The sequence below is a fragment of the Dermacentor variabilis genome, chromosome 10, assembly GCF_050947875.1.
Source record: "Dermacentor variabilis isolate Ectoservices chromosome 10, ASM5094787v1, whole genome shotgun sequence".
NCBI classification, from domain to species: Eukaryota; Metazoa; Arthropoda; class Arachnida; order Ixodida; family Ixodidae; genus Dermacentor; species Dermacentor variabilis.
The window spans coordinates 4,075,733-4,091,321 of record NC_134577.1 but is presented as its reverse complement, the minus strand read 5'-3'; the positions used below and the strand labels follow the sequence as shown (position 1 = coordinate 4,091,321).

Sequence of the window (15,589 nt, the reverse complement as noted above, 5' to 3'; positions counted from 1 at the left end):
TCCACAAGCTGAGCCACACCTGTGGTCGTGCCACGTTTAGAGGCCATGGGCTTGAGTGGCACACCCTCCACACACGCAGTGGCATCGGAAGGTCAAGTTGTGTCATGAAGGTAGTATTGGGTGACTGATCCTGTTGATCAGTGAGCCCAAGGTCTCGGTGCTCGATCTTGTATGCAGAAATTTCCATACTTGATAGTGGCGTTCGACTACTTGTTCTAATGCTGCACTTGAAGTCTGCATAGGAGACACGGCTCAGCTAGTCAACCTACAGACATTCACAAGACAGATGAACGTGTAAAGTACACAGTAGCCTTCAAGAGATAATCACTGCGTTGATACCATATGCATAGTCTCTGGTTGCTGCGCTCAGTGTTGACATTACACAAACATGGAGATATATACACAAACTGCAGTGCTGGTAGTGACATCTTGTGACAGCGTCAACAACCATATTCTAATCATAGAAATATTCTTGTTTTGCACAACTCTTCTCTGAAAAAGAGAAGGTGCATTTCAGTGTCTCATGTGCTGCCTGCACATTTGAATGGTCACATCTGAATTGAGTGTTTGACGTCATAAAATAACTTATATACAGTTAAACCTCGATATAACGAACTTCAATCTAACCCAATTCTCAATATAACGAAGTATTTAACTTTTCATGTCCCTAGAACAATATGTAATTAGAACTTCAATATAACGAATTGTGTTTGTGATTTCAATATAACGAAATTTTGCTTCCGCAGCAAAGGAATGCCGAGACAAATGGAAACTTCCGTGGATGCAGACGGTCAAATGGTTGAATTATAAGCGGCTGCTTGCAAGCCACCACATGTTCCGTACAAAGTCCAAGTGCAATAAGATCCTATCGCGCCCTGTGCACTTTGTACTTTAAGTGTGAGTGAAAGTGTGCGAGGGTGAGACAAGAAAGACTGTGGCTTCTAAAGTGCCGCCTCCCCATGCGAGCAAAGAGAAAGAGGGGGAGAGGAGCGAGCTGGTTGTAACGCAATAAGCGCGTGCGAGGAGAGAGGGGGGGTAAGTTGGCCCGTGTCGTAATTTCTGGCGCGTGTCACGGCGGCAGTGGCTGCACATGGCTGTAAGCACGGTTGCGCGCATACGCAGTCGCACACCCTACTTTAAAGCTAATCTGCCATGAGTGCAAAGAGTGGGTGTGCAAAGATAGCGTGGCATGATGTAAGCTGTCTTCCCACGCGTTTAGTATTGAAGGACACATAATCTCCGAGTTTCAGTGACCCGTTGGAGCAAGAGGCAGACGAAGCATTCGCTCCCCGCTGCCGGTGCTTTTCATGATAGCGTCGTCCCATTGCGGGCGAATCATCTACAAGGGCGGAGTGCACACGAAAGTGTGGCTGGCTTCGCTTAATTCGTACCGCCTATGCGAAGAAATTGTCAACGTGGTATAAAAACCTATCATTCGTTGCCAACTCCCACATTCATCAAAATGAATTGTTTTCTCAAACTTGCTTTTTTCAATTGCCTGATAATTCGAAAAATTCTGCAGCCCCTTTCTGCATAAGAAAAATTGATCGGCGACGGTACTTATTTGCATAGAAGGTTGAATTTCAATACAACGAAATTTCGATAGGTAGTTATGAAATTGGGTAATGACTCACCAAAGTAATGACGTTTGTCAGAAGTCACCTGCATTTTAATTTGAGATGTTAATTTTTAAATTTTTTCTTGATAACTAATCAGTAGAACAAGTCTTCCTTTTCTTTTTTAACCTTTTCACCTGCCTTCGCAATTTTAAGGTCTCTCTAGATATCCATGAGTTCTTAGTTTTAGGTTTCTTAAATACAGTTGGCACAAAACATGCAATGCTTTCATTTACAATAACTGTAAACTTGGTCCACAGAACAGATGCACTATCAGTGCTATTAGCCCTGATTAAAAAGTAAAAGAAATTAAAAGAAAGTGTAGCAAGTATTGATTCATCATCAGCTATACAAAAGTAACGAAAAGTAGACACTTTGGGTTTTTCATTGACAGAAAGGTCTGATAGGGTTAACAGAACAGCAAAGTGATCGAAAGTACTGGGGACCTAGTCACAAAAACATTTATGTGTAATATTTCATGAAATCGAAATGAGATCTAGAATTGATTTGGAACTGCCCAGGATCCTTGCTGTAACTTTCAACTGCCTGTGATAGGTCGTACTGAAAAGCTACATCTATCATCGCTTCTACAGAAGCATCACACTGACGAATGTGCCACATCATTGACCAATTAACAGTTGGCAGATTAAAGTCTCCTGCCAGTATAATCCGATCACCCGGCTTCACATCTGTTGCCATTTAATTTTTAAATTCATCAATTATATCGACGGATGAACCAGGAAGTTTGTACATAGTTCCCAAAACATATCTTATGTTATCATGGTTGACCTTGCAAAAGACGCATTGAGCGTTAGGCACATCGGGCATTTTTATTAGGTTTATTGTTTTCTTAAACAGAATAGACACGCCGCCTCCCTTTGAGCTGTGGTCTTTTCTATACGCACTGAAGCCAGCTGGAATGACTTCGCTGTTATAGATTGAATCTGTTAACCAAGGGTGCGATCGGAGATATTTTGTTCGATACGCGTTCTGTTCAGTTGCTGCAACGTCACAAAGTTGCAGTATGTAAAATTTGTGACAGCGGGGCGGAGAGAGCAGCCAATCAGGAAGCGGTGACCTCCCCGGAAGTTTACCTCCGTCGTTTGTCGTCTGCTTGCAAACAGTATACTACAAAGCCAAATATTTCTCGTCTTCCAATTGAATGAAATCTTTATCTAAAAAAATGTAGTTTTTCTTCTCAAGCCCAAACACGTTTTCAAATAGTAGTACGTGTGACTACTGCAATTTATAACTATTAGGTTCTTTGCGTCGTCCCTAGGTGGTGTCGCGCAGAGCGAGAAGGAAAAAAAAAAAAAAAGACGGGAAGAGTGGCGCACTTTTCAAGAGGCAGCGACAACATCCCAGTGGCTCGCTGGCACCGATGATGTTGTCGATTTCTCTGTACAACCAACGAATTATTTGTTTCGAGAAACAAAAACGACGCCGGAACTCACTTTCTGCCATTTCTTCAAACGCGTTTCGCACCGCCACCCGCTCTCCTCCTTCCTCTAGAAACGCCAGCGCAACAACCGAAGTTTCCAACGGAAGCGCCATTTTCTAGAATTAAACTATGAATTGGATTCAAACGTGCCATACCGCAGCCGAAAAGGCCGCCTGTTGGATCCAATCCAATCCACCAGACGCGCCATGCGAAGCCGTATGATCACTCCAAACTTCTCAAATCCTGTCGCGTTCGGACGAAATGCTCGGTGGGCAGATGATTGACAGGAGCGTGTCGTCATTTTGACGTCACCAAAAGGGGGCGGCACCCCGCGGCTGGCGACGTCGGCGCGGAGTAGGCCAATCGCGCGCGCCGGTAACCGAACGAACGTGCCGAACAACCATCTCCGATCGCACCCCAAGTCTCTGTCAGGACAGCTATATCAGGATTCTGTGACAGTAGAAGTCCCTGCAATTCAACAGCCTTATTTACAATGCTTCGACAATGGATACTGAGGATCTTCAGCGAGGAATGGAGTGGCTTGTTTTGTCAATCCCTCTTTTTGTTCCTAATGCGGCAACGGGGATGCATTGGTGTGATTCCACATGTACATGATTCCATATATGATTAGTTTGTCAAACGAGTGCTTGACTTTCACACCTTTGGCCCTTTCCGTAGTTGACATTTGCCACAATTGCCTTCTAATATTTCGAATTCACTTTAAAAGTCCTCAGATATAGATAGGTCAGTGTTCTCCAGTTTATAGGTGGCCTTCAGAAGAGATACTTTTTCTCAATGGTCCAGAAATTTTATTCTAATAGGTTGCACTTTATATTCAGTCTTTTGACCCAGTCTGTGAATCCTTTCAACACATTTTGCTGATACGGCCAATTTGTGTTGAAATACTTCATCGCTTACTATCCTTGCAGGCATTTCCGTAGTCTCGGTGCGTCACTCTGTTAGACCGTATATTATTAAGTTACTTCTTCGTCCTCTGTTTTCAAGATTGTCCATTTTTTTCTGCAAGTGATGTAAGCTGTTTTGTCAACTTTGCTTTAGTTGCCTCAGTTTTGTAGGCCGGCCGGCGGTCCGGTAACGAAAGTGCTTTATTCATGGGAGGGAGCGATATATGTACACTTGGAAAGTGGTGATGTAGACGTCACGTGTTAACAGTCTGGGCGCTATCAGAATAACAGCGTGATATGGCCACATCTCCCCTTTAATGATGAGAAGGTCTAGAAGTTTCATCTGGCAACGGGTATCGACAGGGTTCCCGACGCAATCTTGTGCTTCTGCGTAACTGCTGTTGTCCAGGCTGGAGGTCGTCTTCCGAAGGCCCCTGCGAGGTTGATTCCGGCTCAGGTTGAGGTGCTGCCTCCCGCAGATGCTCTCTTGTGCGACGGATTTCACGGCCGTCTTCAGTCCTCACAATCGTAGATCTTGGCGTTGCGGCTGGCCTTAGAACAATAGCTGGAGACCAGGTTTTCTGGAGAATGTCGTACGTCGTCACGCGTTATCCCTGCGTCAGCGGGGAAAGGTTCCTGGCACTGCGGTCGTAGTGGATCTTTTGCCAGCGCTGGATCGCCTGGAGACGGTCGTGGACATCCTTGCTGGATATAGCCTTTGGCTCCAGGTGAGTTGTTGGTACCGGCAGGAGGGTCCGGGTCTGCCGCCCCATGAGCCTCTGCACAGGAGACTTCAGAACCGGGTCCCTGGGGGTATTACGCCACTCAAGCAGAGCAATTTCAAAATCTGGTGTGCGAAAAGAGCACTTTTTGAGCAGCTTCTTGGCCTCCTGAACAGCTCTTTCCGTCATGCCATTAGAACGCGGGTGATATGGACTTGACGTGACATGCACAATGTCTAGTTTTCTTAAAAAATCTTTGAAATCTGAGCTACTGAAGGGGGGCCCATTGTCACTATACAGCTTCTGTGGCAGCCCATGCACCGAAAAAACTTGTGCACACCAAATCTTGAGCGCATTAGACGTGGTGTGGCGAAGTTCTCGGACTTCAAAGAAAAAGGAATAGAAGTCAACTATGACGGCGAACTCCCGACCGCCATAGTGAAACAGATCCACGCCTACGGACTCCCATGGCAGGGTCTGAACATCATGGCTCAAAAGGGGCATTTTCCGGTTTCGTGGCTGGTGCATTTGGCATACCTTGCAGGTCTTGCAAAACTGTTTAATATCTGCGGACATATTTGGCCAAAACATTACACTGCTGGCCCTCGCTTTCATCTTATCTGCTCCAGCATGTGCTGTGTGAAGGAGCTGCATGATCTCTGCCCGTTTCGATTGCGGTATAATTACCTTGTTGCTTCGGAAGACTAGCCCATCTTGTGCGTGAACTTCTTCCCTGTAGGTCCAGTATGGCCTTCCCGGCTCTGGGACGCCATGCTTGTGGTTCGGCCACGCCGTCTCTGCGTATTCACGGATGATGATAAGTGCCGGATCCTCGTTTGTAGCATCCCGCAATGTTTTCAAGCGGTATTCCGACGCTGAAATATAATCAAGCACATTCACTTGAAACTGCTCGGTTTCTTCTTGTAGTGCCATCTTATTAGGAAACCGCGATAACGCGTCCGCTAGGAATAGCTCTTTACCCGGTTTGTATTGCAAAGTTATTGCGTAGCGCTGCAAGCTGAGGCGCATTCGCTGTAAACGAAGTGGGCACTGATGCAGGGGCTTGGTGAAGATCGGTATCAAAGGCCGGTGATCCGTTTCGACGATCACGTCTGCTTGGCCGAAAATATAATCATGGAACTTCGTGCACCCATGTACTATCGCAAGCGTTTCTTTTTCAATCTGCGCATAACGCTGCTGTGCTTCTGTTAGAGATCTGGACGAGAAGGCTACGGGATGGCCGTCTTGCATCAAAACAGCTCCTACGCCCGATTGGCTAGCATCTACAGAAAGCGTGACTGCCTTCTTCGAGTCGAAGTAGGAAAGAATCGGCGCCGTTATCAGTGCCTGGCGCAGTGCTTCAAAACTGGCCTGTTGTTTTTCTGTCCAGACTCATGCGTTATCTTTTCGCAGTAGTTCTCTTAGCGGTTCCGTCAAGACAGACATGTTGGGAATGAAATGCTGTACATAGTTCATTGTGCCGAGAAAAATTTGCAGTTGCTTACTGGTCTTACTCTCGGGTATTTCCAGAATGTCCTGAACACGCTCTGGGTCGATGCGCAAGCCTTCCGTAGTGAGGATGTGTGAAAGGTTGCGAAAGGTTGGGCTGGGGGATATAGTTGTTCACTGGCGACGTTCCGTATGCGGTATATAAACCCCAGGCGTTCTGCGACTGCCCGCTGAGCGTGACTGGAACATTGTGCTCGACGACGAAAAATTGTTCTTCGCATTTTTTGTTGTTAGCGCAAAGCAGAAGCTTGATTTTTGCTTGTGCCGTAGTCCTGTGACCCAAGAACGCTGTTAGAGTCACTTTGCAGGCTTCCTTTGGCTTAGCAGGTAATCTTTCCAGCTCGTTTTTAGACATAACGCAACAGTTTGCTCCTGTGTCCAGTTTGCACGTGAAAGGATGGCCTTCGATGTAAACTGCTGCTGTCCATTTATCAAATTCAAGCGAGTTTATCGCTAGCCCCACAAGAAAAAAATCGTCTGTCTCGGCCCGTACCTCCCGCAGCTCTTTCCCTTGACGGCTGGCGTTATGCGTGGCACCGACTGATTTGCAAACCTGGGCAAAGTGGTTCTGTGCGCCACACTTCCTGCAATTCTTTCCTCTCGCTGGACAATTTCCACCACGATGCATCTGGTAGCCACACCTACTGCACAGCTTCCTTTCTGTCGCAACCGAGTTAACTATCGTAGTGTGCTCTCCGCCCATTGCTGCGCTTATCTCTTGGAAGTGCTGCTTTCCTTGCTCTTCAATGCGGCAAATTTCGACCGTTTTTTGGTAAGAAGGGTTTTCCGCTAACAGTTTCTGCTGCAAACGCTTGTCTCGGACGCCTAGGACGATACGGCTGCGTAGCATGCGGTCTTCTAGAAGTCCAAATTCACAGTTCTTGGCTAAAATTTTTAATTCGATCAACCAGTCATTAAATGGTTCGCCTTCTTTCTGGTCCCTTGAGCCAAAGCGAAATTTGTGGAGGATTAAGTTGTTTGCTGGCTTATAGTAGTCCTCGAATTTCTTAATCAAAACTTTGACGTCATTTGTGTCCTCGTCCGCGTCAAACTTGAAAGTGCTGAATGCTTTCCTGCCTTCTTCGCCTATGCTCACGAGAAAAGCTGCTGCCTGCACATCGGTTGGCTGCTTAGTCAATTGAGTAGCAGTGGCAAACAGTTCGAACTCACTCTTCCATTTTCTCCAACCAAGCCAGGTGTCGTCTCACGTATCCAGGGGTTTCGGCGTCGGTAGTAGAGTCGATGGAACTGGCAGCGTCGAAGGCGGGGGCGGTGTCGTCGACATTTCAACTGGGCTCCGCTGCCACCATGTAGGCCGGCCGGCGGTCCGGTAACGAAAGTGCTTTATTCATGGGAGGGAGTGATCGATATATGTACACTTGGAAAGGGGTGACGTAGACGTCACGTGTTAACAGTCTGGGCGCTATCAGAATAACAGCGTGATGTGGCATTTTGCTGATACGCCCAATTTGTGTTGAAATACTTTATCGCTTACTATCCTTGCAGGCATTTCCGTAGTCTCGGTGCATCACTCTGTTAGACCATATATTATTAAGTTACTCCTTCGTCCTCTGTTTTCAAGATTGTCCATTTTTTTCAGCAAGTGATGTAAGCTGTTTTGTCAACTTTGCTTTAGTTGCCTCAGTTTCTTTTATTGTGCTTGTCAGCGTGGTTTTGATGCCATCAATTTGATCTTTAAAGGAGATATTTTTCACTCAATGTCTGTTTGGGAGACCGTGATCACATCAATAGCAGACTGCATTTTACTTTGGCCTGCAAGCAAGTCACGCAACCTTTCCTTTTCTGTAGGGCTTGGATTTGACTTGTCTCTGCAAATTAGAAGATTTTTCTTCAACTCACTCAGGCGACTAAGAAAGCACCTGATACACGGGCAGGGCAGCAGCAGCAGAAAGTGGTCATCGCTACACTAGCAGTTATCAGGAAGATAAAGACCAATGAAGCATAAATCAGTCTACGTGCATCGATGTGCATCTCGAAACTGCGTGGCAGCCCGAAATGTGGTCCTCCTCAGAAGCAGAGCATTGATGAAAGAACATGGCCCAGAAGGATAGCTGTCACCTGAAGCATAAATCGAAATGGGTTTTTTAGCATGATACCGCCACTACTGCTGCAAGGCCCACTGTCGAAGCACACTCCGGCGGCTCCTTTTATGCAGGCTCCCTCAGCCACGTGGAATGACATCACCGACGTCGGTCTGCAAGTCGGTGCAGTGACAAAGGAATCATTCAACCGATCGATATCCAAGAGCAGTCCACATACATTGATGTGCGGCTTGAAACTGTGCAGCAACCCGAAATGTGGTCCTTCTCGGAAGCAGAATGTTGATGCAAGAACATGGCCCAGAAGAATAGCTGTCACCTGAAGCATAAATCAAAATGGGGTTTTTAGCATGATGTTACCACTACTGCTACAAGGGCCGCATGTTATATAATGAAGTATATAATGTTTCATAACCTCTTGTTTATAGAACACCATGTATTTAGAACCTCAATTTAATGAGGTGTGTTTTGTTTTCAATTTCAATATAACGAAATTTCGCCGCCGCCGCAAAGGAATGCCAAAACAATGAATGGGAATTTCTGTGGACGCAGATGGCCAAATGGTTGAATTATAAGCGGCTGCTTGCAAGCACACCTCGAAAGTCACGTACAGCGTGACAGGAACCATCGTCAAAGTGGATCCGCATCATGTTCTGTATAAAGGCCAAGTGCGATAAGATCCTATCGCGCCCCGTGCACTTTGTGCTTTAGGTGCGAGTAAAAGTGTGCGAGGGTGAGACAAGAAAGATGGTGGATTCTAGAGTGCCGCCTTCCCGCGCGAACAAAGGGAAAGATGGGGAAGGGAGCGAGCTTGTGGTAACGCGATCAAGCGTGTGTCTCAGTCGTGGCTGCGCAAGCATGGCTATAAGCGTGGCTGAGAGCGTATGCAACCCTGCACCCTGATTTAGAAGTAATCTGCCTCCTGTGCAAAGGGTGGGCATGCTGAAACAGCATGGCATCATGTAAGCTGTCTTACCGCACGTTTAGTATTGGAGGTTGCGTGATCTCGAGTTTTGGCAACCCATTGGAGCAAGAGGCAGACAAAGCATTCGCTCTCCTTATTCGACATTGCCAAGGTATTCAAGAATGTTGTTGCAGAGATAGCTGGATTCCAAGCTCACAACTGCACAATGCAGTGAGAGCTGTATCTGTTCTTAACATGCGCAGTTTACGTAATTTTCATGCATGCTCTTATTATGAACATATGATGCTGTAACTTCTAAATGCAACACATTGTCACCAAGCCAGTGAATCCTTTCCCCAATGCATTTATGCATTATTCATGTATTCAGATAAAGATTTCAGTTGCATCCACATTAATTACAAACAATATTTGCTTAACCGTGCACTTTTAATATTAAATGCAAGTAAAATAAAATATCTCTGCACTATTAAAAAATTTTAGATCATCTTCCAGGTGTCCTCTAGCAGCACATTCTCTTCCTACACTATTGTAACACAGTGAGAGAGCAAGAGGTATATTTAGGTGTGCCTGCATGCACCGCAAGTTGGGTTACTTGGGTGGGATTCTCCCAAGGGGTTCCTCGGAGCCAGGAGTTCCTTCTGTGTCGAATTGCTTGTAGTCGTCGTATGTGGGGAAGCCAGCTGCAAGCATGAGAGCCAGCATCAGCTGTACTGCACAGCGAGTATAACATGTGCCATGACAAATAGCTTCTACAACCAATTATACCCTTAAATGGGCCTGTAGCATACATATTTAAAATAAATATATAGAAAAAAGTTAGGTCCCTTGGCTCCTTCAAATGTGCCCAGCTAGCACAAACAATGTGAGCCTAAACCATGATAACCATGGCGCTCTAAGCAATAATCACGCCGTTACGGCTTGTGCATTGTCATTCTTGTTTTGTTTCTGCTCGCATGTTTCAACAACTTTGTCCACACACAAATTCACGGAGAAACATGGTCACCTGCCAAGTGGTTTTCCAGTGCTCTAAAACACGCTGTATGACATACGGCTTCTTCAATCGCACCAGGCTGTGCGTCAACGACTATGCATGAGCTCTTATGCATGGAGGAAGGAAACAAAGTAGGACAGGCCCTGACACCACCCAGATATGAATGCTCTGCCACACTGGTATGCCATGCTCCTCCTCATCCTCTATTTTCCCTTCCTCTCAGTTCTCCCAGCCCTCGCCCAATCTTGTTTCTCCGCGGCGTTGGCTTGCTGTGCAACCAAAGTCGCATTAAAATGATTGGAGGACACAGTATCAAAGGAAAAGTTATGTGAAGTGCGGCGAACGCTGCCAGTGCCACACATGCCAGTGTGGTGCAAGAGGCGGAAATGCAGATGTGCTAACAGCTGCCAATGATCGCAAACACGGCATGCAGTTGCTATGACAACACTGCTGTTTAGACCACCAGTGGCAGTGCTCCTTTGTAAAAAAAGACACGACTTCCACCACACTTTCTCCAATGCAGTGGAGCTCGCCAGGGCCTCTCCTAAGCTTTCCTTCCTCCATGCTCATCGGTGATTTTAATGTGAAGCGTTCGTTGTAAACGCCACACAATTTGAGTGTATCTATCTGTCTATATATATACCTATCTATCCACCTAGCCTCCTACGTCGGGATGCTGCCGTGGTGATTTTTTCAACCAGATATATATTACAATAGGCACGGGGCGGCATGACATACATGCGTACGTAACATGAATAATGTCATGGCAAATGGTATGAATGACATGATGCCGTCGTGGTCATTTCTTTAACTCAATATACAGTAAAACCTCGTTAATTCAAACTTGGTTCATTCGAAATCCCGGATAATTCGAAGGTTTTCTGCGATCCTGTATTTCCCAATCTAAATTTGACCAGATAATTCGAACCGGCGGCCTAGGCCAACCCGGTTAATTTGAAGATATGGGGTGCTATGCAGCAATTCCCAATTCCCATTTCACCGCAAACCCGACGAAATGACAGCCATTCAGAGCCGCAAGGCGACGCCACATAGCAATCGCAATTATTTATAGACGAAGTACCCCACCCGTAGTACTGCTTGCACAAAAATCAGTCCACGGTATGCCCCGCGCACCGCCGAAACGCGCGCCTGCAAAGGAGAAGGCATGCTTCACTGCAACGCACAGGTATACCGGTTTTTGTCACATGCTCTCGTGCCCCACTCCGCATGCTTTTCGCAGTCGCAGCAGTCTCAGCGTGTTCCGTGCCGCTGCCACTGGCTGCTGTTCGCCCATTCTCTCTCCGCGCCTGCGGCGATGTGTGCGCGCAACGCCGGTCTGCGCCGTTTCTTTGTGCGTGGTGGTTAAGGGTGTTGCAGCTAGCGTGGTGTTCTTTTTTTTCTTTTTTTCTGAACTGTCCAGAAATGCCAGTGAGCGAAGATGCCAAAGTATGAAAGTTTAACGCTGCAGCAGAAGTTCTGCTTGATCCAAGAAGCGGGTAAGAACATGTGTTCCAAGATCGAGTTGGCTGAAAGGCACAGCATGCCCCTCTCGACATTGTCCACAATATTGAAGAACAAGTCGAAGGTACTGGAGGCCTACAGCAAGGCATATTCTTCGAAGTGGTCGCGAGTACAGGCTCCAACGTACCAAGATGTGGAATCAGCTTTACTTCGCTGGCTGCAAAAAGCAAACGCAGCCCACCTTCCCATCAATGGAACGATACTGCGGGAGAAGGCCAACGGCTTGGTTCTACAACTTGGGCACGAAGAGTTTAAGTGTAGCAGGGGATGGTTCAGCCATTTTAAACAGCGCAATAATTTGACCTTCGTAGCTGTCTGTGGCGAGAGCAGCAGCGCAAAAGAGAGCGTCGTCGATGACTGGAAGAAACACATGTTCGCTCCATTGCTCCAGTGCAAACGATGCGTACAACCTTGACGAGGCAGCTCTTTTTTACAAGATGCTGCCCACAAAAACATTCACAGCGAAGGACACCGCGGTCAAGGGTTGAAAGCAGGACAAGAAAAGAATTGCCGTTCTGTTCGGCGCTAACATGTGCGGTAAACACAAGCTGCCACTACTCTTAGTTGGAAAGAGTGGGAAGCCTCGCTGCTTTAAAAATGCATGGCTGCTGCCAAGGGATGAGCTTATCTACCAGCACAACAAGAAAGCCTGTGTCACAGGCACAATATTTGAAGATTACGTTCGGCAGCTTCACTGCAAGTTTGCGGCCACAGGCAGGAATGTACTCTTTGTTGTTAACTGCCCGGCGCATGGTGACATCCCACATCTGAAAGCTATCAGGATGGTATTTCTTCCTCCGAACACCACCTCGATCTCGCAGCCAATGGACCAAGGTGTCATTCACAACACGAGCACGATTTACTGCCACCACCTGCTCAAGCGCATGCTCCTTTGCTACGACAACGGCAAGGAGTACTCCATAGACCTCCTCGGGGCCATATGTCTTATTTTGTATACATGGAAGCAAGTGGAACCCACTTTGATCATGCGGTGTTTTGAACACGCTGGCTTCTCGAAGGAAAGCACTGTCAATGCTGATGCTGACTATTCATGTGCACTTGATGAAGAAGGAGCCGAGTATTGCGACCACATCAATGCACTCTACGCAGAAGATAGCGAATCCGGTGCAGTCGGCTTTGCCAAGTATCTGAACTTTGAAAATGATCAACAAACGTGCTACTCAGACTTGGAGAGTGAAGCTACCACTGATGCGACCATGTGCAATGACAATGATGACAACGACGCTAACGAGCACTCCAGAGCACACGCTCTCGGGGAAGTTATTGGATCGCTAAACGTTATCCGCAGTTTTGTTGAGTGTCATGGTGGAAGTTCTCAAATACCGCACGTAGTTGGCCAACTAGAAAACATGACCCTTGGAGCCTAGAACTACAGGATGCAGCAAACCAGCATCTCTGATTACTTTTAAGTAATCCAAAGATCGCCGAATAGAGGTAGCGCATTCCTGCAGCGAAATTTTTTGCCTGGGTTGCATTATTTTTTGTGTGGTCAGTTAATTCGAAAACCCGCTTAATTCGAAGATTTTTTGCAGTCCCGATGACTTCGAATTAATGAGGTTTTACTGTATATATCAGGATATGAAAGAAATGCATGTATGACCTGATATGGATGACAGGCCATACAAGTCATGGATTTCCTGTCAGGTCATCAACGGCATCTCATGCTTGTTATGGCATGTATGTCATGACAATGGTATGAATGACATGATGCTGTCATGTTCGTTTAACTTGATATATATCTGAATATGAATGACATAACATGCGTGCATGACCTGACATACATGTCATCATGTGTGTCATGACATGAATGCCTTGATTTGCAAAATGTGACATTAATGACAAGGCATACATGATCATGTCATCATTCTTGTCATGTCATGCACACGTTTTACTGCACATATCCTGTTACATATCCAGCTAAAGACATAACCATGACCCCATAGCCTCATGAGATGCATTTTTCACTCATGTCATGGATATCCTGGCACATATCTTGGGCGTGTTCGGATAAGCAAAGACTAAAGGGGCTCCTGACTATCTCGACTTTTCAGCGGAATGTTTATATGAGCGGGAAAATGTTTCTGTGGAAAGGAATCAACCTTCGTTTTGTGAAACTTAGGATGGATTTCTTGACAAAAATTCTTATTTTATTAAAGGTGGAAAAAAGGACATTTTAATGACATACAGATTTTACAAATTTGAAGCCTGTCACACTAAAATTAACACATTGTACCCAGCCTAATCCTTAGCGGTAAATCTATAACACAGGTGCTACTGTTTCATGGCAAGTTAAATTTATGTCAGCCACAGTGTGCTCTTGAAAAATTGCTGAACTTTGGTTTTTGAGCTACTGCCTCTGACTAGCTCTAAAATCAGGGGTTTTCTTGGGCCATTTCAGCTAAGACAATGAAGCTGGAAAATACTTCCGACAAATCTTCAAAAGCTTTCTCGCAAATTAAAAAAAGAAGTATGCAACTACAGCGCATATTTATTTTGTTATAAGTTCCTCAAATTTCAAAAATAGCAGAAATTGGCACCATTCTAAAAAAATTAAAAAAAATTGTCATTGCCGATCTTTATGAGAACCTTACAGAATATCCACCCAGGACTTGTAAATCTAATATTGCAAAAACACGTTGCATTATTTCATTTTAAGTGAGAAAATTGAGCCTATTTAAAACCCATGCAAAGTCATCCCAACAATGTCTTGTTTTAATAATAAAATAAAAATCACACTCATTGAATTCTGAACTCATTCTTTTTGTTGTAGTGAAGAAGAGTGACTCAGATTGTGGCTTTCTTGCCTGTTTTTAGCCATGAAATGAGTTGAGCTTGAGTGTTCAGGGCTCCTGCATGTGTATTCCTACTACAGTACATTTAGGTAGCAAGCATGCAAGAGTGCAGACAGCAAGTTTTTTAAGACTAATCGGAGAACCAGTTTCTGGCATTGATCTTGTGAGGTCTCACACGTGCTCTTGAGACACAGGAATGATAACACACTAGTGCAAACAATCACAAGGGCATTTACTGTACCTTACATACACTAGTGCCTGCTAGCCAATTTACTATCCACAGAACATGCCGATGGGCATGTGACAAATTGAGGAAGTCAGATTCACCTCGACTGGATAGCGAGCAAATATGTTTGCTCCCATGCTGAACACCAATGCCTAATCGGTCACGTATAGTCACACGAGCGATGGCACGTCCGAACGATCGTGCTCATCTATTCTGGTGTTGTGCTCCTAAGCCTTTCTCGGGAATGTCCCACAAAGTGTGGGTGCACGCGCAGAGCGTCCGTGTTGCTCACCGACCCCAAGTCAGAGGAAGAGCCCTGTTGTGCCCGAGTAACCTCGCCGTTAGGTGGTGTTAGCAGCACAACACTTGCGCCATCTCTTGTAATATGCTGCAACCACGTCAACTGCCACTGATGCTTAGCTACAAGGAGAAGCCAGATTACAGGAGACGCAAGAGCCATGTGGGGGAAAACAACATCAGGGGACGCGTGAGAGTCAAGCATCCCCACAATCTCTAATTACATCTGCTAAAATGCTCCCTATGTGCATGAACGATGCACCAGCCTAGAAGGAAATACTATGACGCCACTGCAGTGGATGAGCCAGCTGGCGTGCTCAGATGTGAGGGCAGTCGCAAAATGGGTCCCGAATGTTTTTTACTTTCACTTAACTTTCTTAAATTAGGCATAAAAATTTTTCCACATTGCGGAACTGCGACCGCTTTACCAACACACACATTTTTTTTTACACAAGAAATTTTAGCTGAGACAAGGTGCAAAAATCTTGTTATCGAGTCGCAAAATGTCGCAAACTTTAAAAGCGCGCGGTAAAAAGAACACACTTTTTTACATGCTAATTTTT

General features: G+C 45.8%; 1 protein-coding gene across 3 annotated transcripts in view; it reads right to left on the bottom strand.

The window, feature by feature from the left end:
• LOC142559742 (NADH dehydrogenase [ubiquinone] 1 alpha subcomplex assembly factor 2) overlaps positions 1-15,589 on the bottom strand; it is a 45,110-nt gene that overhangs the window by 9,249 nt on the left and 20,272 nt on the right. The window contains exon 6 of one of the 3 annotated variants that reach the window (XM_075671335.1): positions 9,716-9,858. The exons of 1 other annotated variant lie outside the window; for it this stretch is intronic. In XM_075671335.1, the coding sequence (XP_075527450.1) occupies positions 9,767-9,858 (92 nt within the window). In that variant the 3' untranslated portion in view covers positions 9,716-9,766. Of the gene's footprint in view, positions 1-9,715; positions 9,859-14,922; positions 15,150-15,589 lie in introns of those variants that run through there. One more of the 3 variants, XM_075671333.1, reaches the window with a different exon arrangement.